A 26,442-nucleotide genomic window follows, 5' to 3' on the forward strand; every position below is an offset into this window, starting at 1 on the left:
TTGTTTAGAAGGGAACAAAGGATCCCGCCCCTTAGGGTTGCATCCTGAAAAGGCACGGCACGAAAGGAAAGCAGATTGCGGGGGGAGGAGGAAAGAAGGAAACCTCAGACGGGCATGCTTTTGAAGTGCATGGCATTATAAGCTGTGGGTTAATGAAGGAAGCCACGATTCTGGGGTTTAGCTAGTGAAACAGCTAATAAAATGGAGTAAAGAAACATCGGGAAATGGTAAGTCAAGAATAGGGTTGCCATATTTCTTAAAGTGAAAATCCGGACACAAAAGTTATGGAGTTTTTCTTGGCAAAGCTGTTGAGCTTTCTTTTCCTTTTTTTTGGCCAAAGTTGAGCTACTCTTTTTTTTCTTTTCTGCAAAATTATCCCCCCCCCGAAGTTGTTGAGCTATTAAGGAAATTCACACAAAAAAATCAGCGCTTCCAACATTGTTTGCCAAATGTTTTCCGAGACATTTTTACCAATTTCAGGAAATTCCGCCCGGACGCTATTTCCGACGGACTAAGCCCTAGTCAATAAGAAAGTTTAGGGTTTGCAGTTTGTTTAATTGGATAATGTTCTGGAATATTTTTGGAGATTTAATAGAAACGATTGTGGTTTTTTGGGGGGGAGAGAATCTTTTGAAGAGCAGCTAAGAAATGGAATAAAAGGTTCTCCTGACCACAAAACAAACAAAAATGGATTGTGCACTCAGGATTGCTCAAAGGGACTCTCAACCCCTTTCCCTCTTCCTGCAAACGTTGACCAGGTTTTGGGACCCGGGGCCGGCGGCTGACCCCTTTGGCGACCTGCGATACGTCTGGGGCGGCTTTGCCTACGTGCAAGACCTCGTGGAGCAGGCCGTGGTTCGGGTCCAAGGCGAGGAGCTGTCTCCGCAGGGCCGCGTGGGGATCTACATTCAACAGATGCCTTATCCCTGCTACGTCGACGACATGTAAGTCAGAAATGTGCAAAAGAAGCGTTCCAAAGCACCAAAACACGCTTTTTCCACACAAAAGATGGTAAACGTATACCCTCAGTCCTGGAAGTGTTCCAGACTAGACCCCTAGCACACTTATTATATGGGGCACAGATCTGGACAGGCGCTAACCTTGGAGCTACGGAAGCTGTCCAGTCAAAGTTCTTCAGGCAAATTTTCTCTGTCCCGCCCTGTGCCCCAAACGCATCATTGCGCCTAGAGGCTAATCTTCCCTCGGTAGAATGAGGGACCTGGCGTAGGACACTCAACTCTTGGTTTCGCCTAAACTCAAATCCCCCCGGTCTAATATCCCTAGGACTGCAAGATCCCAAAAGCGCCTGGACTAAAATGGTCTATCGGAAACTTCACTCTTGTGGTTTGTCACCACAACAGCTACTCACTTTGGGTTTTAGTAAAGCAGTCTAATTTGTCAGCACCTAAATGATATCAAGTGGGACGTGGGTGGCGGGTGGGTTAAACCACAGAGCCAAGGGCTTGCCGATCAGAAGGTTGGCGGTTCGAATCCCTGCAATGACGGCGTGAGCTCCCGTCGCTCGGTCCCTGCTCCTGCCAACCTAGCAGTTCAAAAGCACATCAAGTGCAAGTAGATAAATAGGTACCATTCCGGCGGGAAGGTAAACAGCGTTTCCATGCGCTGCTCTGGTTCGCCAGAAGCGGCTTAGTCCTGCTGGCCACATGACCTGGAAGCTGTACACTGGCTCCCTCGGCCAGTAAAGCGAGATGAGCGCTGCAACCCCAGAGTCGGCCACGACTGGACCTAATGGTCAGGGGTCCCTTTACCTTTAAATGATCTCAAGCGTCAGAACAGCTTGGCCACAATAAGGAAATTTTGCCCATGGTATGACTATTTTCCACCTTCCCATTCTGACTCTCCGGCACCCTCTCTGCATAATGCAGGAATTCCAAAATATAGACGCGCTTTGACTCTCACAAGGGACTCGAGGGACGATTCCAACAGATCCCACACGAAAAACGTCCCTGTGGAGACGGCAGTCCCGAATCGGTGGCACATGCCCTTCTGGCTCGCCCTCTTTGTAAAGACTTGAGGAATGAGATTATCACCCCTCTTTTATCGTCCATCCCGGGTCGCCCAGCCACTGCCCCAGTGTCCTCTCTCCGGGCAGATCAAGATGAGCAGGTGACAGCAAAGGTGGCAAGGTTTTTCGCTGGGGCAATCAGAATAAGGTCCACTATTTGACTATTGATTCCAAACCCCAAAATGTATTTTATACAATTGACTTTTTATTTCTATTATTTGTATATCCTGTTGTTCTTTTATTGCTACGGCTGATGGCCGACGCAAATAAATTCATGTAAGCTGCAGCCAGGTCCCAGTGAGTTCCCGGGACGTCCGCTGCAAAAACATTCATTCATTCAGCCTTTAGATAATAAGATCATTAAACGGCTCAGGACTGCTTCTGTCGCTCCACCGATTCACGCGGATTCCCCTCCTCACCTGCTTTTTGCCAGATTCCTGCGCGTCCTCAACCGCTCCCTGCCGCTGTTCATGACATTGGCGTGGATCTACTCGGTCGCGATGATCATCAAGGGGGTGGTCCACGAGAAAGAAGCCCGTTTGAAGGAGACGATGAAGATCATGGGGCTCAGCAATGGTACCCTCTGGTTCAGCTGGTTCCTGAGCAGTTTCATTCCTTTCCTGGCCAGCGCTGCTTTGCTGGTCCTCATCCTCAAGGTGAGCTTCCATCTGTGGGAATGTTCAGGGATGCAGGAGAGGATATACAGTGGTGCCTCGCAAGGCGAAATTCGTCCGTTCCGCGAGCCTCTTCGTCTTGCGGTTTTTTCGTCTCGCAAACCCACGGCTATTAGCGGCTTAGCGGCTATTAACGACTTAGCGGCTTGAAGAAAAAGGAAACAAACTCGCAAGAACTCGCAAGACGTTTTGTCTTGCGAAGCAAGCCCATAGGGAAATTCGTCTTGCGGAACGACTCAAAAAACGGAAAACGCTTTCGTCTTGCGAGGCATTCGTCTTGCGAGGCACCACTGTATCATCTGATTATATCCTTATCCAACTTGTGTTAACAAGTTCCCCAATTTCAGCAGAGTAATACATTCCCCTTTAATTTTAAGTTTGCAACGGCAACGTTCGCTCAGGCTCACTAAAGCCTCTATAATAACTATTCTGGTAATTTCCCCTTATTCCCTCATAAAACAGAAGAGACGACACAGTCTTTTACAAAAGTATAAAAAGAGTTTACTCACATTCTGTTCACAATCAGACCCCAGAAGGCAGACTTGAGCTTAATGAAGTAACATACATTTGGAGTCTATTTTATAGGAAGATAGTCCCTTTGTCCTCTCTTGGCTGGGAGCCAAGAAGGCATCTTTCGCTCAGTAGATGTTGTGTCTTTGATGCATGTAGTGAAAGAGAGAGAGATGGCTGCCCTGCCCTGTGCTTTTGTCATTACCTGCACAGGTGAGGCCACACCCACCTCTGGTCACATGTAGAGGAAGTCTGTCCCAGCCCAGAAGGAAACCTGGTGGCTGGACAAACATCCCTCCCCATGTCTAAACATGTACACTCTAGGAATGTTGTACTTGACTGCTTTTGTGTTTCACATCCCACACTTCCCCCCACCCTGGCTCTTTGCCGCTCATCCACCAGGGCATGCGCAGAGTGCCCCATTCGGGTTACAACTTTTCGACTTCAAACAACAACAACGTTCCGGTCAGAATTTGCAACAAGTGTTTTCCCCCTATTTCCCCTAACATAATGTCGCAATGTATGGTTGCGTGAGTTTTGTTTAAAGCAAAAGGTCCGGAGGACTGTCATTTAAACAAAACTTGATATGTTCCCTAGTTCATCTTTGCTTTCTTAATTTTGCAAAAAAAACCCCAATCTTTCCCTTTAACTGACTAAACTTTGTTCTTTATAACACCTGTATTAAAGCTGCTAGGGACGTGGGTGGCGCTGTGGGTTAAACCACAGAGCCTACGACTTGCCGATCAGAAGGTCGGCGGTTCAAATCCCCGCAATGACGGGGTGAGCTCCCGTCGCTCGGTCCCTGCTCCTGCCAACCTAGCAGTTCGAAAGCACGTCAAAGTGCAAGTAGATAAATAGGTACCACTCCAGCGGGAAGGTAACCGGCGTTTCCGTGTGCTGCTCTGGTTTCGCCAGAAGCGGCTTAGTCCTGCTGGCTACATGACCCGGAAGCTGTACGCCGGGTCCCTCGGCCACGAAAGCGAGATGAGCGCCGCAACCCCAGAGTCGGCCACGACTGGACCTAATGGTCAGGGGGCCCTTTACCTGATGCTGCTGCATGGAACTGTACTAAAAGCTGGTGGTCTTTTTAAATTAATAAAAATTGTGCTCTAATGAAAAAAAAACAACAACAATGGAAAGCGATTTCCTGTATCGTAAAGTGAGGAGCTTTTGCTACTGAAACGACTGCAGGGTGATTTCTGGGCGCCGGGTTTTCGGCTGAGGTTTCCCATCGAGCCAGCTGAATCGCTGTAATCCTCCTCGTCGTTAAATGGATTGTTTTATTTCCTGGAGTTGAGAGGGGCCCCCAGGGGTCATCCAGCCCAACCCCGCTGCCATTTAGGAATCCCAGCTAAATCATCAGCATTCTAGCAAACGTTAGCCATTTTTGACAGGTTTTCCTTTCTCTTTCCCCCTTTGTTCCAGGTGGGGGACATCCTTCCCTACAGCGACCCCGCCGTGGTCTTCCTCTTCCTGGCCACTTTTGCCGTAGCGACCATTTCCCAATGTTTCCTCATCAGCACCTTGTTCTCCAGAGCCAACCTGGCCTCGGCTTGCGGCGGAATCATCTACTTTTCGTTTTACCTGCCCTACGTCCTCTGTGTGGCTTGGCGAGAGCGGATCACCTTCCCGTTGCGGATCTTTGTGGTGAGAGCATCTCTTCCCCGTCCACTCCACTCCCTCCAAAAAACCCCTCACTTTCCTTCGTTCCAAAACCACCCCTGTTGTTGTTTAGTCGTGTCCGCCTCTTCGTGACCCCCTGGACCAGAGCAGGCCAGGCCCTCCTGTCTTCCACTGCCTCCCGCAATTTGGTCAAACTCATGCTGGTAGCTTCGAGAACACTGTCCCACCATCTCGTCCTCTGTCGTCCCCTTCTCCTTGCGCCCTCCATCTTTCCCAACATCAGGGTCTTTTCCAGGGAGTCTTCTCTTCTCCTGAGGTGGCCAAAGTCTTGGAGCCTCAGCTTCAGGATCTGTCCTTCCAGTGAGCACTCAGGGCTGATTTCCTTCCGAATGGAGAGGTTGGATCTTCTTGCAGTCCATGGGACTCTCAAGAGTCTCCTCCAGCACCAGAATTCAAAAGCATCCATTCTCCGGCGATCAGCCTTCTTGATGGTCCAGCTCTCCCTTCCATACATCACTCCTGGGAAAACCATAGCTTAAACTATACGGACCTTTGTTGGCAAGGTGATATCTCTGCTTTTTAAGATGCCCTCTTGTTGTTTAAATGATGTGGCATCTCTCTGTTTTTTAAAATTTCATTATCCTAAACAACGTTGGAGACAACCATATGTTCTAGCCCTGCTTTGCCGACATCCTAAAACCCAGCGTTAGACCCACCCCCTGGAAATTAACAGACATGTGTTAGTCAAATTACTGTATTTTAATATTTTGCTGGAATTGCCCATGGTGGCTGGGTAAACCCAGCCAGATGGGCAGGGTATAAAAAATAAATTACTACAGTGGTACCTCGGGTTAAGTACTTAATTCGTTCCAAAGGTCTGTACTTAACCTGAAACTTTTCTTAACCTGAAGCACCACTTTAGCTAATGGGGCCTCCTGCTGCCGCCGGAGCCCAATTTCTGTTCTCATCCTGAAGCAAAGTTCTTAACCTGAAGCACTATTTCTGGGTTAGTGGAGTCTGTAACCTGAAGCGTATGTAACCTGAAGCATATGTAACCCAAGGTACCACTGTATTGTTATTATTGTTATTATTATGGTCATTCATTCCAGTGGATCAGCGTAATTCACACTGGGTACCAGTCCAGCTTTGTAAGCATCCTCTCCCCGCCCCATCTCTCCCTCTCTACAGAGCCTCTTGTCCCCCGTCGCCTTTGGTTTTGGCTGCGAATATTTCTCCCTCTACGAGGAGCAGGGCTTGGGCATCCAGTGGTACAACTTGAACTCGAGCCCTGTGGAAGGCGACCGGTATACCTTTGCCACGTCGGGCGGGCTGCTTCTCCTGGATGCCGTCCTCTACGGACTGGCCACCTGGTACATCGAAGGTGTATTCCCAGGTAAGCAGTGCGCCTCCGTTCTCGCAAGGCAGCAAGAATTTCGACGCAGTCAGAGCTATACAGTGGTGCCCCGCAAGACGAACGCCTCGCAAGACGGAAAACCCGCTAGACGAAAGGGTTTTCCGTTTTGGAGGCGCTTCGCAAAACGAATTTCCCTATGGGCTTGCTTCGCAAGACGAAAATGTCTTACCAGTTCCTGGTATTTTTCCTCCCCCCCTTTTTCTAAGCCGCTAAGCTGCTTATCAGCTGATTCGCTAAGCCGCTTATCAGCTGATTCGCTAAGCCGCTTATCAGCTGATCCGCTAAGCCGCTTATCAGCTGATTCGCTAAGCCGCTTATCAGCTGATCCGCAAACCGCAAATCAGCTGATCCGCTAAGTCGATTAGCGGATTAGCGCTATTAGTGTCTTATCTGCTAATGGGCTTGCTTCGCAAGATGAAGAGACTCGCGGAACGGATTCTTTTCGTCTTGCGAGGCACCACTGTATCTGCGACCTCCGTGGTGTAGTTTTTGCAGGCTGATCACGTAGGGTTGCCATTTCTCCTCTTTCCCCAGGACACGTCCTCCTTTTCAGGATTAAAATTTCTGTACAAATATGAAAAGTATAAAGTGTAGCCTTTTTAGACTTTAGCGATGGTAGGGTGAGCATTGCTCCCAGAACAGGGAGGAAGGAGTCAAATGACACCGAGGTTGATTCAGAGAAGGAGTTTATTCTGCTCTCCGGATAGCGTGGTAGGCTCACAGCAAGTCCAAAGAAATGAGAAAATTCATGCAGTATATACAGTGGTGCCCCGCAAGACGAATGCCTCGCAAGACGAAAGATTTTTCTGTCTTTTGAGGTGCTTCGCAAGACGAATTTCCCTATGGGCTTGCTTCGCAAGACGAAAACGTCTTGCGAGTCTTGTGAGTTTTTCCCTCCCCCCCCCTTTTTCTAAGCCGCTAAGCCGCTAATAGCCGCTAAGCCGCTAATAGGGGTGCTTCACAAGACGAAGAGACTCGCGGAACGAATTAATTTCGTCTCGCGAGGCACCACTGTATATCCTCCAGGAACCCTCTCCCCCCTTCCCCAGGAATCCAGCCACGTCAATTTATACACGCAGGTTGACATCACAGATGTTCCTGCTCCGGTACTTTTAACCATAAAAGGGTGTTCCTCTTCCTGTACTCTTGACAATATAAGGGTATTCCTGTTCTGGCACTCTTATCTTGGGGTAAGAAGGTCACCAAATCTCCTGGCGCTGTTCCCGGACTAGGTCTGTGGGTCAGAGTGTGGTCAGGATGTAAGATAAGACCCAGACGTGCCATCCCTGCTCCACTGGAACAGTCAAGGCCATAGGTTGCCGTCACAGACTGATAAAGGAGAGCGCTTTGTTTATACAGCTGGGTTCCTGTTATGCATTTGCTCAACAGCTCAAGTTAATGCATTTTAGAAATGCTCCCTTGGAGAACGAAAAATTCAAACTGACTGCACAGAAACCCATTCCTTCAAAAGAAAGAAAAACAGAAAGTTAAACACATTGCTACTAGCAATGGATCACGGCTTCTAAAGCCTACATATAGGAGGGGTATTTAGAAGGAGAGGCGATCTGTAGTTAAAAGCAGAAGTCGTGTCCTCGTTTTTTCGCTCTTCAAAATACGGCAGCCCTGATTTTTGCCGCCGCCCCAGTTTACTGTTCCTGCTTGTGTTCCAGGCCAATATGGGATCCCCAAGCCGTGGAATTTTCCATTCCAGAAGAGTTACTGGTTCGGAGAGGCCTTGGCTGATGGCTCCCCACACCCCATCCCTACAAATTCTCTCAACTCGGCTGAAGGTAAGGCCTGCAGGGCCTTTTTTGTCGTGGCCCCTTTGCCTATTTTCTCCTTTTGAGGGCAGCCTCTCCCCCCCAGCCTGTGTGGCAACCGTATCTCTCGATGCTTTATTGGAGCTGAGAAAACAACGGAACAAAACTTGAAAGCCCTTTTAGCCTCTTGTCTTCGTGGTCTCGTGGGCTATCTGGCCCCTTTAATCGCAAAAACGCTGTGTCCTTTGAGACCAGTATCTATACTCTTAACATGCCACCCCAAACTTTCTTTTCCTGATTTATTGGGATTTATCAAGTGCTGTGGGTTAAACCCCAGGCCTAGGGCTTGCCGATCAGGTGGTCGGCGGTTCGAATCCCCGTGACGGGGTGAGCTCCCGTTGCTCAGTCCCTGCTCCTGCCAACCTAGCAGTTCGAAAGCACGTCCAAGTGCAAGTAGATAAATAGGTACCGCTCTGGTGGGAAGGTAAACGGCGTTTCCATGCACTGCTCTGGTTCGCCTGAAGCGGCTTAGTCCTGCTGGCCACAGGACCCGGAAGCTGTACGCCGGCTCCCTCGGCCAGTAAAGCGAGATGAGCGCCGCAACCCCAGAGTTGGCCACAACTGGACCTAATAGTCAGGGGTCCCTTTACCTTTACCTTTATAAAGCGAAATACAACTCTTGGACTTGCCGATCGGAAGGTCGGCGGTTCAAATCCCCCCAACAGGGTGAGCTCCCGTTGCTCGTGCAAGTAGATAAATAGGTACCACTGTGGCTGGAAGGTAAATGGCATTTCTATGCGCTCTGGTTTCCATCATGTGCCAGAAGCGGTTCAGTCCTGCTGGCCACATTACCCGGGAAGCTGTCTGCAGACAAATGCCAGCTCACTCACCCAGAAAGCGAGATGAGTGCCGCAACCCCATAGTAGTCTTTGACTGGACTTAACTGTCCAGGGGTTCTTTTCCTTTACCTCAGGGAAGCAGGTGGCGTTGTGGTCTAAACCACCAAGCCTCTTGGGCTTGCCGATCAGAAGTTCAGCGGTTCGAATCCCCGCGACGGGCTGAGCTCCCGTTGCTCTGTCCTAGCTCCTGCCAACCTAGTAGTTCGAAAGCACACCGGCGCAAGTAGATAAATAGGTACCCCTGTGGCAGGAAGATAGACAGTGTTTCTGTGCGCTCTGGTTTCCGCCATGCGCCAGAAGTGGTTCGGTCCTGCCGGCCACATGACCCGGGAAGCTGTCTGCAGACAAACGCCGGCTCCCTCGGCCTGAAAGCGAGATGAGCGCCACAACCCCAGAGTCGCCTTTGACTGGACTTAGCTGTCCAGGGGTCCTTTAGCTGTGCTTTGAGGATGCGTCTGGTGAATGGAAAGGAACAGAACAAATGCGCACAGCTTTCTGACCCGGCAGTTCGTTTCCCCACAGTGATCATAGAGGACCCTCCTGCTCACCTAAAGGTGGGGGTCTCGATCCGTAACCTGGTGAAGATCTATCGCAGCGGCGGGAAGATTGCCGTCAACGGACTGAGCCTCGACTTCTACGAGGGCCAAATCACATCCTTCCTGGGCCACAATGGGGCAGGGAAGACGACCACGATGTAAGTTGAGCTGGGAATATGTTGACCCAGAGGTTAGTTTTTGTGTATTTTCCAATGTTAAAAGGGACACGGGTGGCGCTGTGGGTTAAACCACAGAGCCTAGGACTTGCGGATCAGAAGGTCAGCGGTTACGAATCCCCGCAATGACGGAGTGAGCTCCCGTTGCTCAGTCCCAGCTCCTGCCCACCTAGCAGTTCGAAAGCACGTCAAAGTGCAAGTAGATAAATAGGTCCCGCTCCGGTGGGAAGGTAAACGGCATTTCCGTGCACTGCTATGGTTCGCGGCTTATTTTATTTAAAATGCATCTCTTGTGGGGCCTGCCTGGTGTTTTTACACGAGTAGAATGTGTGCTTTTATTTAAAATGCATCTCTGGGTTATTTGTGGGGCATAGGAATTTGTTCATATATATCTTTTTTCAAAATATAGTCCGGCTCCCCACAAGGTCTGAGGGACAGACCTGCTGAAAAAGTTTGCTGACCTCTTAAGGACGACTTGTTGCACGACAGCTGGGAGCTAAGTTTGGGTGCCGAATCGCTCATTTCTCCCTGCCTCTTTGCGACACCCTAGGTCCATCCTGACCGGCTTGTTGCCCCCCAGTTCCGGGACGGCGTATGTGATGGGGAGGGACATCTGCTCTGACATGGACATCATCCGGAGAACGATGGGCGTCTGTCCACAACACAACGTCCTCTTCGACATGTAACTTGCTTATTTTCTTGTCTGTTTGCCTCTTCGGTTTCAGGTGACGTGGGATGGTTTGCAGCGTGGAAACACAAAAGCGAACTCTCCCAGCGACCCCCAATTTAAAAGGATAGGGTGTTAATCTGCCTGGTTAGAGAAAAAACATTTACACCTGGTGCCTAAAATTATTATTATTATTTTAATTATTATTTTTTCGTGTTTAAGAAAGTACTTTGAAGCAGCTTGTTGGATATAAAAATGGATATTATTAAAAGATAATGAGGTCCTGATGTTAGAGGGTTGGGACAAAATATACGGCTGGCATGGTTACTTATTTTACGGCAAAAAAGAACAACACAAAAGATTTACAAATCACTTAGTAAGAAAGGCCCTTTTTGATGTGCCGGGAGAGGGAGAGCATCCCACAAATGGAGCCATCACAGAAAAGGCCCTGTCCTCATGTTTTCACCCTCTGGACCTTGCGCAGAGGAAGCTTATGAAGAAGGGTCTCAGATGATGATGATAATGATGATGATGATGATTTATTTATACCCCACCCATCTGGCTCGGTTTCCCCAGCCACTCTGGGTGGCTTCCAACAGAACACTTAAAGCACAATAACCTATTAAACATTAAAAGCTTCCCTAAACAGGGCTGCCTTCAGATGTCTTCTAAAAGTTTGGTAGTTATTTTTCTCTTTGACATCTGGTGGGAGGGCATTCCACAGGGCGGGTGCCACCACCAAGAAGGCCCTCTGCCTGGTTCCCTGTAACTTGGCTTCTCGCAGGGAGGGAACCGCCAGAAGGCCCTCAGAGCTGGACCTCAGTGTCCGGGTAGAACGATGGGGTTGGAGACGCTCCTTCAGGTATACTGGACCTGATCTTAGGGCCCAGGTTGGTTCCTACGGAGAGGTCTTGAGGTCCTGAGCCATTTAAAGCTTTATCGGTCCAAACCAGCACTTGGGATTGTGCTCGGAAACTGATTCATAGCTAGTGCAGGATCGGTGCAATAGGCTCAAGTTGTCTTGCCATCCCGTGAGCAACCTGGCCGCCGATTTCTGCACCAGCTGGTGTTTCAAAATTGTCTTTGACAAAAAATACAATACAATAACCTATTAAACATTAAAAGCTTCCCTAAACAGGGCTGCCTTTAGATGTCTTCTAAAAGTTTGGTAGTTATTTTTCTCTTTGACAAATAATAATTTATTATTCAGAGGAGGCCCTACGTAGAACGCGTTGCAATAATCCAACACAATGCCGTTTATCCTGGCAAATAGACAGCATACAGAGAACCTGAAAGACATTTCTCTCATAAGCCCTTATGTGCAGATCTCTTTTCAAGAGCTGTGGTTTGATCTGATGGCGTTTTCGTCGCAAAGTATTAAGCATCCTTGTGGTCTTGACGTCTTCTCTCTCTCTCTCTCTCTCTCTCTCTCTCTCTCTCTCTACCACAACCTTCCCAAAAAACTCGCCGCCCCCTCCAGCCTGACCGTGGAAGAGCATATCTGGTTTTACGGCCGCCTCAAAGGCCTCTCCGGAGAGCAAGTCCGGGAGGAGATGGAACAGATTATTCAGGATGTGGGTCTGCCCCACAAGAGGCGAGATCAGACCAAGAACCTGTCAGGTGAGTTTTGGGGTCATAAGGATATGGGGGAGAAGGAGGGGGGTCCTAAGGCAAGAGGAATGAACAGGGTCCATCCCCTCCAACGTTTCTCCCCTGAAAATAGGGACGTCCTATTCCATCTCCTCCAACGTTTCTCCTGTGAAAATAGGGATGTCCTATTCCATCCCCTCCAATGTTTCTCCCGTGAAAATAGGGACGTCCTATTCCATCCCCTCCAAAGTTTCTCCCGTGAAAATAGGGACGTCCTATTCCATCCCCTCCAACGTTTCTCCCCTAAAATAGGGACGTCCTATTCCATCCCCTCCAACGTTTCTCCTGTGAAAATAGGGACGTCCTATTCCATCCCCTCCAATGTTTCTCCCATGAAAATAGGGACGTCCTATTCCATCCCCTCCAATGTTTCTCCCGTGAAAATAAAAGGTAAAGGTAAAGGTACCCCTGCCCGTACGGGCCAGTCTTGACAGACTCTGGGGTTGGTGCGCCCATCTCACTCAAGAGGCCGGGGGCCAGCGCTGTCCGGAGACACTTCCGGGTCACGTGGCCAGCATGACAAAGCTGCATCTGGCGAGCCAGCGCAGCACACGGAAACGCCGTTTACCTTCCCGCCAGTAAGCGGTCCCTATTTATCTACTTGCACCCAGGGGTGCTTTCGAACTGCTAGGTTGGCAGGCACTGGGACCGAGCAACAGGAGCGCATCCCGCCGCGGGGATTCGAACCAACGACCTTTCGATCGGCAGGCCCTAGGCGCTGAGGCTTTTACCCGCAGCGCCAAATAGGGACGTCCTATTCCACCCCCTCCAACATTTTATCTTTCCAGGAGGCATGCAACGCAAACTGTCTGTGGCCATCGCTTTCGTGGGGGGGTCAAAGGTGGTGATTTTGGACGAGCCGACGGCTGGCGTCGACCCCTATTCTCGCCGTGGCATCTGGGACCTCTTGCTGAAATACCGTACAGGTCTGAGTTGTGGGGTTTTTATTTGGAGGGTGGGGGGGCGGTTTTCTATGTGCATTTCGACACACAGGATCAAGCCCCCTCCCCGATTAATTTTACGCAGGTATTCTTAAGAATCTGCCCTGGAAGAACTTTTATTTCTGTTCTGAGAGTCTGTAGAGCCTTGGGGGAAGCCACTCTTAAAATCACAGAATTAAAGAATGGTGGTGATGGAGGGACCCCCAGCGGTCATCCAGTCCTACCCCCTGGAATGCAGGAATGTCAACTGAAGCATCCGTGACAGATGGCCTTCAAATCTCTGCTTAAAAATCTCCCAGGAAGGAGAGTCCATGGCCTCCGGAGGGAGACCGTTCGACTGTCCAAACAGCTCTTCCTGATGTTTACAATAAAGGATGAACCGAAAAGATTATTGTAGCAAAAACTAATTAAAAGCCCCGGCAATCTATTGAAAACACACCAGCATTCAATAAATCTGTATATTTATATTGTTTACAGCCAATGGCCATCACAAAACAATATAAGCAATGAAACATACAACATACAACTACAGAAGGAAAATTATGAAAGCAGAAGAAAGTATGAGATGATCAGACCCCACCCCCCCGAACTCAGAACATGGGAAGATACTGCCAGTTTTTAAAAATAATTTGGCATAATATTTGGACTGTTTGATTATTGAATAATATGTATACAGTGGTACCTCGGGTTAAGTACTTAATTCGTTCCGGAGGTCCGTACTTAACCTGAAACTGTTCTTAACTGAAGCACCACTTTAGCTAATGGGGCTTCTGTGCGATTTCTGTTCTCATCCTGAAGCAAAGTTCTTCGCCTGAAGCAGTATTTCTGGGTTAGCGGAGTCTGTAACCTGAAGCGTATGTAACCTGAAGCATATGTAACCCGAGGTACCACTGTAACTTGGAATGTTTAATATGGTTTGATTGGAAAAATTAATACATAGTACAGTGGACGCTCGGGTTGCAAACGTGATCCGTGCTGGAGGCACGTTTGCAACCCGCACAGTTTGCAACCTGCAGTGCCGTGTCGGAGCACACGCGGGTTGAGATTCGGTGCTTCTGCGCATAGCGCCGAAACCTGGAAGTAACCCATTCTGGTACCTTTGGGTGCGCAACCCGAAATCGCGCAACCCAAACCGTCTGTAACCCAAGGTATAGGTAAAGGTAAAGGGACCCCTGACCATTAGGTCCAGTCGTGGCCGACTCTGGGGTTGCGGCGCTCATCTCGCTCTACTGGCCGAGGGAGCCGGCGTACAGCTTCCGGGTCATGTGGCCAGCAGGACTAAGCCGCTTCTGGTGAACCAGAGCAGCGCACGGAAACGCCATTTACCTTCCCGCCAGAGTGGTACCTATTGATCTACTTGCACTTTGACGTGCTTTCAAACTGCTAGGTTGGCAGGAGCAGGAACCGAGCAACGGGCGCTCACCCCGTGGTGAGGATTCGAACTGCCGACCTTCTGATCGGCAAGTCCTAGGCTCTGTGGTTTAACCCACAGCGCCACCCGTGTCCCTAACCCAAGGTATCACTGTATTTAAAAAGAAAAGGAGGAAAGGTGCCTTTTTGCGAATCCGACCGCATCCCCCCTCTTTCCCCGCCGACTCCAGGCCGGACGGTCATCCTGTCGACACATTACATGGACGAAGCCGACCTGCTGGGTGACCGGGTGGCCATCATCTCCCAGGGACACCTCTGCTGCTGCGGGTCCTCGCTCTTCCTCAAGACCAAGCTGGGCACGGGATACTACCTGACGCTGGTGAAGAGGGAGGCGGGCCGGGGGCGCCACTCGGCGGGCGTCAACGGGGTGGCGGCCCCCGCCGTCAAAAAGGTAAACTTCAGCAAAGCAAAACAAAACAGGAGGTTGGTTTTCTCTGAAAGGAGAGCTTTCAGTTTATTGGGGATATGTGGGGTGATTGAGGAGGGGGGTCACTCGTGGGGGGGGACGCACGCCACGCGCCTTAATTGGGCTTTCTTTTCTTTTTCTTTGTTTGAAATACAATTTATTAATTTTATAATGACAACAAAATATTATTATTATTATTATTATTATTATTATTATTATTTATACCCCGCCCATCGGGCTGGGTTTCCCCAGCCACTCTGGGCGGCTTCCAACAAAATATAAAAATACAATAGTCTGTTAAACATTAAAAGCGTCCCTAAACAGGGCTGCCTTCAGATGTCTTCTAAATATTCTAAATATTTTAATATTCTGTTGGAAGCCGCCCAGAGTGGCTGGGGAAACCCAGCCAGATGGGCGGGGTATAAATAATAATTTATTATATTATTATAACCATCGCAAAAAATAATAATTCAAATAATAAATCTTAACTCAATTGACTTCCTTCCACTCCCCCTCTTGGCTCCGTTTTTCTTTAATCGTTCAAGCCCATCCATAAAGCCCCTTATATTCTTACCAATCCAAATTTAAAACCTTTTTATCCCTCTTAATACAAGGGACTTTTAAAAGTTCTACGGGGGTCAAAGTCAAAGTCACCAAAGGCTGTTCCTTTCGACTCCTCCTTTCCAGGCGGACAGCGACTCGGAAAGAAGTTGTGACACCGGTCTGGGCAGTGAGCAGAACAGCGAGGGCACAGGTGCGAATCCTACCAAAGTGCCGTATTCGAATCCTGCCAAAGCGCCGTATGCCGGCGACGGGCGTGATGGGAAATAGGCCGCGATCAGGGGGAAATGACTGCTGCAAAACCTTTCCGCGTTGTGTGTTTTTCCTTTTTTGTGTGCAGACGTGCCCCAGCTGACGGCCGTGATCCAAAATTTGGTCCCTGGGTCTCGACTGGTGGAGGACATCTGCCAGGAAGTCCTTTACGTCCTCCCGTACAGCGGGGCGAAAGACGGCACCTTCGTGGAGCTGTTCCGGGAGTTGGATGCCCGCCTGGCGGAACTGGGGATCTCGGGGTACGGGATTTCGGACACCAGCCTGGAAGAGGTTCGTAAACGAGAAAAAGGAAAACAGAACAATCAGAACGGCAGGCTAGTAATATAAAAAGGTAAAGGGACGCCTTGACCATTAGGTCCAGTCGTGGCCGACTCTGGGGTTGCGGCGCTCATCTCGCTTAATTGGCCGAGGGAGCCAGCGTCAGCTTCCGGGTCATGTGGCCAGCAGGACTAAGCCGCTTCTGGTGAACCAGAGCAGCGCACGGAAACGCCGTTTACCTTCCCGTCAGAGTGGTACCTATTTATCTACTTACACTGGTGTGCTTTCGAACTGCTAGGTTGGCAGGAGCAGGGACCGAGCAACGGGAGCTCACCCCGTCATTGCGGGGATTCGAAGCGCCGATCTTCTGATCAGCAAGCCCTAGGCTCAGTGGTTTAACCCACAGCGCCACCTGCATCCCGCTAATAATATAATATAATTTAATAATAATATAATAAACAGAACGACAGGCTAATAATATAATTACAGTACAGTGGAACGTCGGGTTGCTGGCGTAATCCGTGACGGAGGCACATCCGCAACCCACGGCGCTGCGATTTGGCGCTTCTGCGCATTCGTGAACGGAAAAACCCGGAGGTTGGAGAGGGGGGAATGGAGGTGGGACCCTCTGTTTTAAAGCGCAACTTTGCTTTTTCTTCCAGATCTTCTTGAAAGTGGCAGAAGAAACCAATGTTGATGTCGCAGGTAAGGTGAAGGCCAGCTGTCTTGTCTGCATGTCAGTGGAACAACAACAACCACACACAAAAAAAGCACAAAACCGAATTTTCAGTTTTGGGAATATTCGGTTTTTCCAGTTTTTCCCCAACTGGGTTATATTTTCTTTTTCCCCCGGGCAGGAGACATGGAGGCGGCCCCTGCCGACCTCAGGACATCCACACCAGCCTCTGGTTACACCCTGCGGACGCTGAGCGAGGATTCGGAAGTGGCGGACGCCGAGCCCGGTAAGTGCCAGAAGGTTCCGGAAAAAGTGCGTGCCGGAAGGTTCCGGAAAAAGTTGGTTCCGTGTTGCCCTCGGCTTGGGCACCAGAGGATATCTGCCATGGTTCAGGTCTGCACCGTGCCGGGATCACTGCCCTCCGGTCAGGGTGGAAACTTGTCCGCAGTGCCAATGTATTTGTGTTTCCGGAAGTGGTGTGCCGCTAGGGCTTGGCCAACCGTATTTGTGTCCAGAGCTCGTCCTACTCTCGAGTAGGACCCTGGCAGAGACATATGCCCGACTGGCATGTTCTCTCCTTCCTGGTCGATCGTTCGGGAGCTTCGAAACCACTGGTTCCACTCCTTCCTCCTGGGCCATGTTCAGAAACTGGTGTTGGGGGATGTGTTTTCGGACCCCTGGGCTCTCGCTTGTGGGGTGCCTCAGGGTTCTGTCCTCTCCCCCATGCTTTTCAGCATCTACATGCAGCTGCTGGGAGAGATCATCAGGGGGTTTGGGCTGGGTGTTCACCAATATGCGGATGATACCCAGCTCTACCTCATCTTTAAATCAGAACCAGTGAAGGTCCTGTGTGAGGGCCTGGAGGCGGCTGGAGGATGGATGGCGGCCAACAGATTGAGGCTGAATCCTGACAAGACAGAAGGACTGTTTTGGGGGGACAGGGGGCAGGCAGGTGTGGGGGACTCCCTGGTCCTGAATGGGGGCACTGTGCCCCTGAAGGGCCAGGTGCGCAGCCTGGGGGTCATTTTGGACTCACAGCTGTCCATGGAGGCGCAGGTCAATTCTGCGTCCAGGGCAGCTCCATCTGGTACGCAGGATGAGACCCTCCCTGCCCGCAGACTGTCTGGCCAGAGTGGTGCATGCTCTGGTTATCTCCCGCTTGGACTACTGCCATGCGCTCTACATGGGGCTACCTTTGAAGGAGACCCGGAAACTGCAACTAATCCAGAATGCAGCAGCCAGACTGGGGACTGGGAGTGGCCGCCGAGCCCACATAACACTGGTCCTGAAAGACCTACACTGGCTCCCAGTACGTTTCCGAGCACAATTCAGAGTGTTGGGGTTGACCTTGAAAGCCCTCAACGGCCCAGTATACCTGAAGGAGCGTCTCCACCCCCATCGTCCAGCTCGGACACTGGGGTCCCTCTCCTGAGGGCCTTCTGACAGTTCCCTCCCTGCGAGAAGCCAAGTTACAGGGAATCAGGCACAGGGCCTTCTCAGTGGTGGCACCTGCCCTGTGGAACGCCCTCCCGCCAGATGTCAAAGAGAAAAATAACTACCAAACTTTTTGAAGACATCTGAAGGCAGCCCTGTTTAGGGAAGCTTTTAATGTTTAATGGGTTATTGTATTTTAGTGTTTTGTTGGAAGTCGCCCAGAGTGGCTGGGGAAACCTGGCCAGATGGGCAGGGTATAAATAATAAATTATTATTATTATTATTATTATTATTCCCCAACATCGCAGCGACCAATGCCAACCGACATCAGCACACTTAGGGATCCGTAGAGTCTGTGCAGTTCGCGTGACAGACCTCAGCATTTTGGCTAATCTACTTTATTTACATATAAACAGACGCGGAGCACTGCAACATGGCTCCCTCTCTCTCTAGCATCAGACAGCAAAGAGTAAAAAAGAACGTAGGACAATACTCCCACTTCACGGAACATAAACATCCTGTCTCCGTCACTTCCCACTCTGTGGAGTCAAAACATACGCCGTCATGGGATAGACAAAAATCCCATGACTGCAATCACGGAGCAGGAATTGTAACAATTTTCTTTCCAACAGTGGGCACAGTTTGCTTTTTGAGAGTCGCAAAAGGGCCAGCCTAGAGGGGGAGTGGTGTCACACAAAATGGCTGCCATAGAGCAGGTGTGGCATCTTGCAAAATGGCTGCAGTGGAGGGGGAGTGGCGTCACACAAAATGGCACCATAGAACGAGTGTGGAATCACACAAAATGGCTGCCATGGAAGGGGGATGGCATCACGCAAAATGGTGCCATAGAGCAGGTGTGGCGTCACGCAAGATGGCTGCCACTGAGGTAACCTGGCATTGCACCAAATGGCCGCCATGGAGGGGGAGTGGCGTCACACAAAATGGTTGCCATTGAGGTAACCTGGCATCACACAAAATGGCTGCTACTGAGGTAGCCTGGCATTGCACCAAATGGCTGCCATAGAACAGGTGTGGTGTCATGCAAGATGGCTGTCATGGAGGGGGAGTGGCGTCACACAAAATGGTTGCCATAGAGCAGGTGTGGCTTCACGCAACATAGCTGCCTTGGAAGGGGAATGACATCACACAAAATGGCTGCCATAGAGCAGGTGTGGCTTCACGCAACATAGCTGCCATGGAGGTAACCTGGCGTCACACAAAATGGCTGCCATGGAGGTCACCTGGCATTGCACCAAATGGCTGCCACAGAGCAGGTGTGGAATCACACCAAATGGCTGCCATGGAAGGGGGATGGCATTACACAAAATGGCTGCCATGGAGCAGGTGTGGCTTCATGCAGAATAGCTGCCATTGAGGTAGCCTAGCATTGCACCTAATGGCTGCCATAGAGCTGGTGCGGAATCACACAACATGGCTGTAATGGAGGGGGAGTGGCGTCACACAAAATGGCGCCGTAGGACACTTGTGGCGTCATGCATGATGGCTACCACTGGGGTAACCTGGCATCACACAAAATGGCTGCCACTGAGGTAGCCTGGCATTGCACCAAATGGCTGCCCTAGAGCAGGTGTGGAATCACACAAAATGGCTGCCATGAAAGGGGGGTGGCATTACACCAAATGGCTGCCATACAGCAGGCATGGCGTCACGCAAAATGGCTGCCATGGAGGTCACCTGGCATCACACAAAATGGCGCCATAGAGCAGGTGTGGTGTCACACAAAATGGCTGCCATGGAGGTCACCTGGCATTGCACCAAATGGCTGCCACAGAGCAGGTGTGGAATCACACAATATGGCGCCATAGAGCAGGCGTGGTGTCACACAAGATGGCTGTCATGGAAGGGGAATGGCACCACACAAAATGGCACAGGTGTGGCGTAGATTGGGGAGTTGAAATGAGAATGGCTTTTCTATTTTCCCCTTGCTTCTCAACGTACAGGAAGTCCAGGGTGCGAATCCTGGAGGGAGGGCTTGAGATGCATCTAATTTCTTCCTTCTCTTCTTTTTCTCTCTCTCCCTTTCTCTCCTTCCTTCCTTTACGCTTAAGTCAAAGGACTCAAGAAAGGTAAAAAAGAAGCTTTGGGGCAGGATTATTATTACAGTATTAATAATATTATTAATCCCGTCCTTCGCCCCAAGGTCCTGGGTTCAGGTTACAGCAGTCAGAACGCCGTGTTAAAAACAGTTTAAAATTATTTCCATTTGCAACAATAAGGTGCATTCTTCAATGGTTGCGATGCATCTATTATTTGCTTATCGATTAATCGCAGTTGCAATCAAAATTATTCCACTACCCCCATTGCAAATTGGGCGATATTCGGCCGAAAATGCAAGTTATCAAACGGCTGAAAAGTCTGCAAAATTTTGATAACAAATCTGATTTGCAATGAGGGGGTTTGAGTAATCTTGATTGCAACCGAGAACGTTTTTCCAGTGGAATCTTTTGAAATTTGGAATGTTGGAAATGTATATGAGCTGATGGTGCTTTTATTAATGTACGGTGGCTTTACAAAAAAAAAAAAAAAAAAAAGCTCAATGGAAAATAATAAACAACCAACTAATTAAGAAGTTTTAAATGACAATAGGGGAAAACCAGGAGCCTCTTTTTGCTAGGTCTGACTGGGCTAGAGTTGCCGAAAATAAAATTGTGCATGCATGCAAAAACTGCAGCAAGGAAGAGAAAACAGAACTGCAAGAAAGAACAGGCTTGGAAATCAGTAATAAGGTTAAATACCTGGGGGTTTGGATTTCAACTAAAACCATAAATCTGTATGAAGACAATTACATTAAAACATGGAAAGATATATAAAAAAATATGGAAAATTGGACCAGGCTCCATCTCTCCCTTTGGGGAAGAATCTCGCTGGTAAAAATGAACATCTTGCCCAAAATGGTTTTCTTGTTTCAAACAATACCAATTTTAGGAGGAATGAAATGTTTCAAGGAATGGGAAAAGGAAATAACTAGATTTGTCTGGAACGGAAATAAACCCAGAATTGAGCATCGGGTGTTGAGAGATAAAAGGGAGAGAGGAGGATTTGAGCTCCCAGATTTCGAATTATATTATGAGGCTGCAGGATTGGTATGGCTAAAGGAATGGATTACATTAAAATACACCAATGTTTTAGATCTTGAGGGCCATGATAACCGGTACGGATGGCACTCTTATTTAATATACAGGAATATATACAAGGGGTTTTTGAGCCATGTGATAAGGAAATAACTGATTTGCAATGGGTTGTGTGTGTGTTGAATAGTTTTGATCACAGCTGTAAATAAAGAAAGTTGCATTATCTTAGACAGTGGGTTTATTCGGATTCATGGCTTCCCTCTCTCCTTTTTTTCTGGCAGCGGAAGAAGCCAAGGAGACAGACCTCTTGAGGGGCATGGGGGTCCAGGCCTCCCGCCAGCTGACGGGCTGGGCGCTAGTGCGCCAACAACTCCGCGCCCTCTTCACCAAGCGCCTTCTGTACGCCCGCAGGAGCACCAGGGGATTTCTTGCGCAAGTATAACGCCCGACTCCTCTTCGTCTGGGTTTGGAAGGGGATGGAGGGTGGGCCAGGGAGGGAGGGTGGGGGGGGCTGGGGGTCTCTCTCGGGGGTTGGCTGCAGAATCATAGAGTTGGAACGGGGAACCCTGAAAGTCATCCACCCCAACCCCCTTGCACAGGCTAAAGCATCCCGGACAGAGGGCCCGTCGGCGCTTCCGTGCGACCGAGCTGTAATGGCTCTCCTCCCCGTGATGGGAGGGCGTTCCACAGGGAGGGCGCCACCACCGAGAAGGCCCTCTGCCTGGTTCCCTGTAACCTCACTTCTCGCAGGGAGGGAACCGCCAGAAGGCCCTTGGGAGATGGACCCAGGTGTCCGGGCTGGACGATGGGGGTGGAGATGCTCTTTCAGGGATACTGGGCCATTTAGGGATTTAAAGGTCAGCACCAACACTTTGAATTGTGCTCGGAAACGTACTGGGAGCCAATGTAGGTCCTTATATTCTACGATTTGCCTGCGACTGATCTGCCCACTCCCTCCTTTTGCAGATTGTGCTTCCGGCGGTCTTCGTCTGCATCGCCCTCCTCTTCAGCCTCATCGTACCCCCTTTCGGCAAGTACCCCCCTCTGCGCCTCGAACCCTGGATGTACGGACCTCAATATACCTTCGTCAGGTGAGTCTCAGAACCAGGGCCGGATTTAGGTTTGGTGAGGCCCTAAGCTCCTGAAGGTAACAGGGCCCTCTATATGTCCAGCTGTCCTTTGTCCACAACAAATGGTCGCTGTTTTTTTGTGTTGAATATATGCTATATGGTCATTGATGGACCTCGTAGGCATCTAAAGCCATTTGCACATCGCAAAATAGGTATTTTATCAAAGTACAGTGGTACCTCGGGTTAAGTACTTCGTTCCAGAGGTCTGTTCTTAACCTGAAACTGTTCTTAACCTGAAGCACCACTTTAGCTAATGGGGCCTCCTGCTGCCGCCAGAACACGATTTCTGTTCTCATCCTGAAGCAAAGTTCTTAACCCAAGGTAATATTTCTGGGTTAGCGGAGTCTGTAACCTGAAGCGTATGTAACTCGAGGTACCGCTGTAATTGTTGAGCTGAAATACAATTAAGTATATTAATTAAGATGTAGTATATTAAAAGTGAAATGCAATTAAGAAGAAGTATATTAATAGTGAAATACAATTAAGAAGTATATTAATAGTGAAATACAATTAAGAAACATATTAATAGTGAGATAATTATTAAGCTCTAACTTAAAATGGGACACGGGTGGCATTGTGGTCTAAACCACAAAGCCTAGGGCTTGCCGATCAGAAGGTCGGCGGTTCGAATCCCCGCAATGACGGGGTGAGCTCCCGTTGCTCGGTCCCTGCTCCTGCCCACCTAGCAGTTCAAAAGCACGTCAAAGTGCAAGTAGATAAATAGGTACCGCTCCAGCGGGAAGGTAAACGGCGTTTCCGTGTGCTGCTCTGGTTTGCCAGAAGCGGCTTAGTCCTGCTGGCCACATGACCCGGAAGCTGGACGCCGGCTCCCTCGGCCAGTAAAGCGAGATGAGCGCCGCAACCCCAGAGTCGGCCACGACTGGACCTAATGGTCAGGGGTCCCTTTACCTTTATCTTTACCTATATTAATAGTGAAATACAATTAAGAAATAGTATATTAAAACTGAAATACAATTAAGAAACATATTAATAGTGAGATAATTATTAAGCTCTAACTTAAAACGATTTTTTTATCCATAACAAAATAATGCAGACTCCTTGGCATTGGCCAATAACAAAAGCTCCTTTAGAAACACAATTTCCAAAGACTCATCATCTAACCCAAAGACTTGAGGGATGATTCCAACAGGTCCCACACGGAAAACGTCCCTGTGGAGACGGCAGTCCCGAATCGGTGGCGCATGCCCTTCTGGCTTGCCCTCTTGATAAAGACTCGAGAAATGAGATTATCACCTCTCTTTTATCGTCCATCCCGGGTCGCCCAGCCACTGCCCCAGTGTCCTCTCTCCTGGCAGATCAAGACGAGCAGGTGACAGCAAAGGTGGCACGCTTTTTCGCCGGGACAATTAGAATAAGCTCCACCATTTGACCATTGATTCGAAACCCCAAAATGTATTTTATATAATTGACTTTTTAGTTCTATTCTTTGTATATCGTATTGTTGTTTTATTGCGTTGGCCGACGGCTGACGCAAACAAAGATTCATTCATTCTTCTCCCCGCCGCTCAGTGACGATTCGATGGGCGATCTTGTCTCCTCCCGGCTCCTCGAATCTCTCCTCCGTGAACCTGGCTTTGGGACCAAGTGTGTGAGGGATCTTACGGATCTGTGAGTACCTCGCAGAGCAGCCTTTAAACCAGGCATAGATTTAATCTGTTTCCTGGATGCTGAACCTCCATAACCACCTTGGCCTGTGGGTTTGTTTTTTATAATAATGTTTATTGGTTTTTCTCAATATTTTCCATCATAACAACAATCTTACTTTAATACGTTTCCCTCGATGATAGTAAGAGGAAGATATTTCGCTCTCCCAGAATCAGAGCGTCTCTGCAAATGCAGTAAACAGGAACCTGAGACTTCGGAGCACATTTTCTTTTCTTGTGATTTTGGCATTTACGCCAGAAGACAATTATTAGAGGCCTTACAACTCAATAGGCTGAATTCTATACTACCAACTGCTCTCGGACAGGAATGATCAAATTAATAGTGGCTGAATTTTTGAGTGCTGTCCATGTAGAAAGACTGGGCCATTATAAAGAGATTTTAGCGGTTCTTAATTGATCGGTGATGTGGTAGTGTTGTAATAATGTAATATTTATGCAAATTGATTTTCTCGGGAGTTAAAGATCTGACCTTGTTATGTTGAGCTCGTATTTTGTACAATTCGCATACAGTGTCTGTTTGATAATGCGTGGTTTGCTATGCCTAATAAAGGATATTTATTTATTAAACCTGGGACGCGGGTGGCGCTGTGGGTTAAACCACTGAGCCTAGGACTTGCCGATCAGAAGGTCGGCGGTTCGAATCCCTGCAATGACGGGGTGAGCTCCCGTTGCTTGGTCCCAGCTCCTGCCAACCTAGCAGTTCGAAAGCACGTCAAAGTACAAGTAGATAAATAGGTACTGCTCCGGCGGGAAGGTAAACGGTGTTTCCGTGCACTGCTCTGGTTCGCCAGAAGCAGCTTAGTCCTGCTGGCCACATGACCCAGAAGCTGTACGCCGGCTCCCTTGGCCAGTAAAGTGAGATGAGCGCCGCAACCCCAGAGTCGGCCATGACTGGACCTAATGGTCAGGGGTCCCTTTACCTTAATTTATTAAACCAGGCACAGGCAAACTCGGCCCGCAAGATGTTTTGGGACTACAATTCCCATCATCCCTGACCACTGGTCCTGTTAGTAGGGATGATTTGAGGGGGTCCCCAAAGTTGATGGGCATTGCCATTCAAATAGTGTGTGTGTGTGTGCTCTGCCATGTGATTATGTGGGGTGCGGCTTACCTGACCCCCACCTCAATATTTTATTCAAATGGGGCCACTAACCTGGGGCCACATCCCCCCATAACCTGCTGCTTGCCTTGAGGGCTCCAGGAAGGCTCCTTGCCCGTCGGTACCCCCACACGAACGAGGCTTCGTGACCCCGGAAGTGTCGCCGGTGCTGGCTTCGTTTTTTGAGAACGGCAACTGGACTTCGGCCAACCCATCCCCGGACTGTGTGTGCAGCTCCCGGAAGTCCCGGAAGATGCTTCCGGATTGCCCCGAAACGGCCGGGGGGCTGCCCCCTCCTCAGGTAAAGCTTGACACCCCTCATCCCACTTTAATGAAAAGCCAGCGTTAAGTTGTTGTTTAGTCGTTTAGTCGTGTCTGCCTCTTCATGACCCCCTGGACCAGAGCACGCCAGGCCCTCCTGTCTTCCACTGCCTCCCGCAGTTTGGTCAAACTCATGCTGGCACCTTCGAGAACACTGTCCCACCATCTCGTCCTCCGTCGTCCCCTTCTCCTTGCGCCCTCCATCTTTCCCAGCATCAGGGTCTTTTCCAGGGTTGAGTATAATTGGTTTAATTCACACTGAAATGGGAAATGAAATATGAGACACTGCAGCTGTCTCCCAGCTGCATCTGGTACGCAGGATGAGACCCTCCCTGCCCATGGACTGTCTGGCCAGAGTGGTGTATGCTCTGGTTATCTCCCGCTTGGACTACTGCCATGCGCTCTCCGTGGGGCTGCCTTTGAAGGTGACCCGGAAACCACAACTAATCCAGAATGCGGCAGCTAGACTGGGGACTGGGAGTGGCCGCCGAGACAATATAACACCGGTCCTGAAAGACCTACATTGGCTCCCAGTCTGTTTCCGGGCACAATTCAAAGTGTTGGTGCTGACCTTGAAAGACCTAAATGGCCCTGTGTCCCTGAAGGAGCGTCTCCACCTCCATCGTTCAGCCCAGACACTGAGGTCCAGCTCCGGGGGCCTTCTGGCGGTTCCCTCCGTGCGAGAAGTGAGGTTACAGGGAACCAGGCAGAGGGCCTTCTCGGTGGTGGCGCCCGCCCTGTGGAACGCCCTCCCATTAGATGTCAAGGAAATAAACAAATATCTGACTTTTAGAAAACATCTGAAGGCAGCCCTGTTTAGGGAAGTTTTTAATGTGTGGTGTTTTATTCTGTTTTTCATCTGTTGTGAGCCGGCCAGAGTGGCTTGGAAAACCCAGCCAGATGGGCGGGGTATAAATAATAAATTATTATTCTTATTTATAACTGGTTTTCTGAGGGACTCTGAGCTCTAAGTTGAGCTGATAATTCCCCATTGTTTTCTGTTACTATACATGTGAGTGTTTAACTTTAGATCACATGAGAGGTATTGAATTGCAAATCCGCCCTCTTGGAAAGGGTGGCGGTTGGAGGTATTTGCTCCTGGGCTCTGTGAGATGTAAATCAAACTCTCCAGGTGTAAACAGCCTCAGACTCACTTTTTATGTCAGCTGCAATAGGCTGCAGCGATGCAGGTTTGGTGAC

At 49.4% G+C, this 26,442-nt stretch overlaps 1 protein-coding gene across 3 annotated transcripts in view; it reads left to right on the forward strand.

Moving 5' to 3' along the window:
- Positions 1 to 26,442, forward strand: part of ABCA7 (ATP binding cassette subfamily A member 7) — a 75,808-nt gene that overhangs the window by 26,144 nt on the left and 23,222 nt on the right. For all 3 annotated transcript variants that reach the window (XM_081845980.1, XM_081845979.1, XM_081845981.1), the window contains exons 14-31: positions 759 to 944; positions 2,460 to 2,682; positions 4,636 to 4,857; positions 6,022 to 6,226; positions 7,918 to 8,037; positions 9,429 to 9,600; positions 10,169 to 10,300; positions 11,766 to 11,905; positions 12,724 to 12,861; positions 14,478 to 14,698; positions 15,401 to 15,467; positions 15,615 to 15,817; positions 16,468 to 16,510; positions 16,663 to 16,767; positions 21,289 to 21,443; positions 21,974 to 22,098; positions 23,668 to 23,766; positions 25,024 to 25,222. In XM_081845980.1, coding sequence (XP_081702106.1) covers positions 759 to 944; positions 2,460 to 2,682; positions 4,636 to 4,857; positions 6,022 to 6,226; positions 7,918 to 8,037; positions 9,429 to 9,600; positions 10,169 to 10,300; positions 11,766 to 11,905; positions 12,724 to 12,861; positions 14,478 to 14,698; positions 15,401 to 15,467; positions 15,615 to 15,817; positions 16,468 to 16,510; positions 16,663 to 16,767; positions 21,289 to 21,443; positions 21,974 to 22,098; positions 23,668 to 23,766; positions 25,024 to 25,222 — 2,755 coding nt within the window. The remainder of the gene's footprint in view (positions 1 to 758; positions 945 to 2,459; positions 2,683 to 4,635; positions 4,858 to 6,021; positions 6,227 to 7,917; positions 8,038 to 9,428; positions 9,601 to 10,168; positions 10,301 to 11,765; positions 11,906 to 12,723; positions 12,862 to 14,477; positions 14,699 to 15,400; positions 15,468 to 15,614; positions 15,818 to 16,467; positions 16,511 to 16,662; positions 16,768 to 21,288; positions 21,444 to 21,973; positions 22,099 to 23,667; positions 23,767 to 25,023; positions 25,223 to 26,442) is intronic.

The sequence above is a fragment of the Podarcis erhardii genome, assembly GCF_964252035.2.
Source record: "Podarcis erhardii genome assembly, chromosome: 18".
Classification (NCBI taxonomy): domain Eukaryota; kingdom Metazoa; phylum Chordata; class Lepidosauria; order Squamata; family Lacertidae; genus Podarcis; species Podarcis erhardii.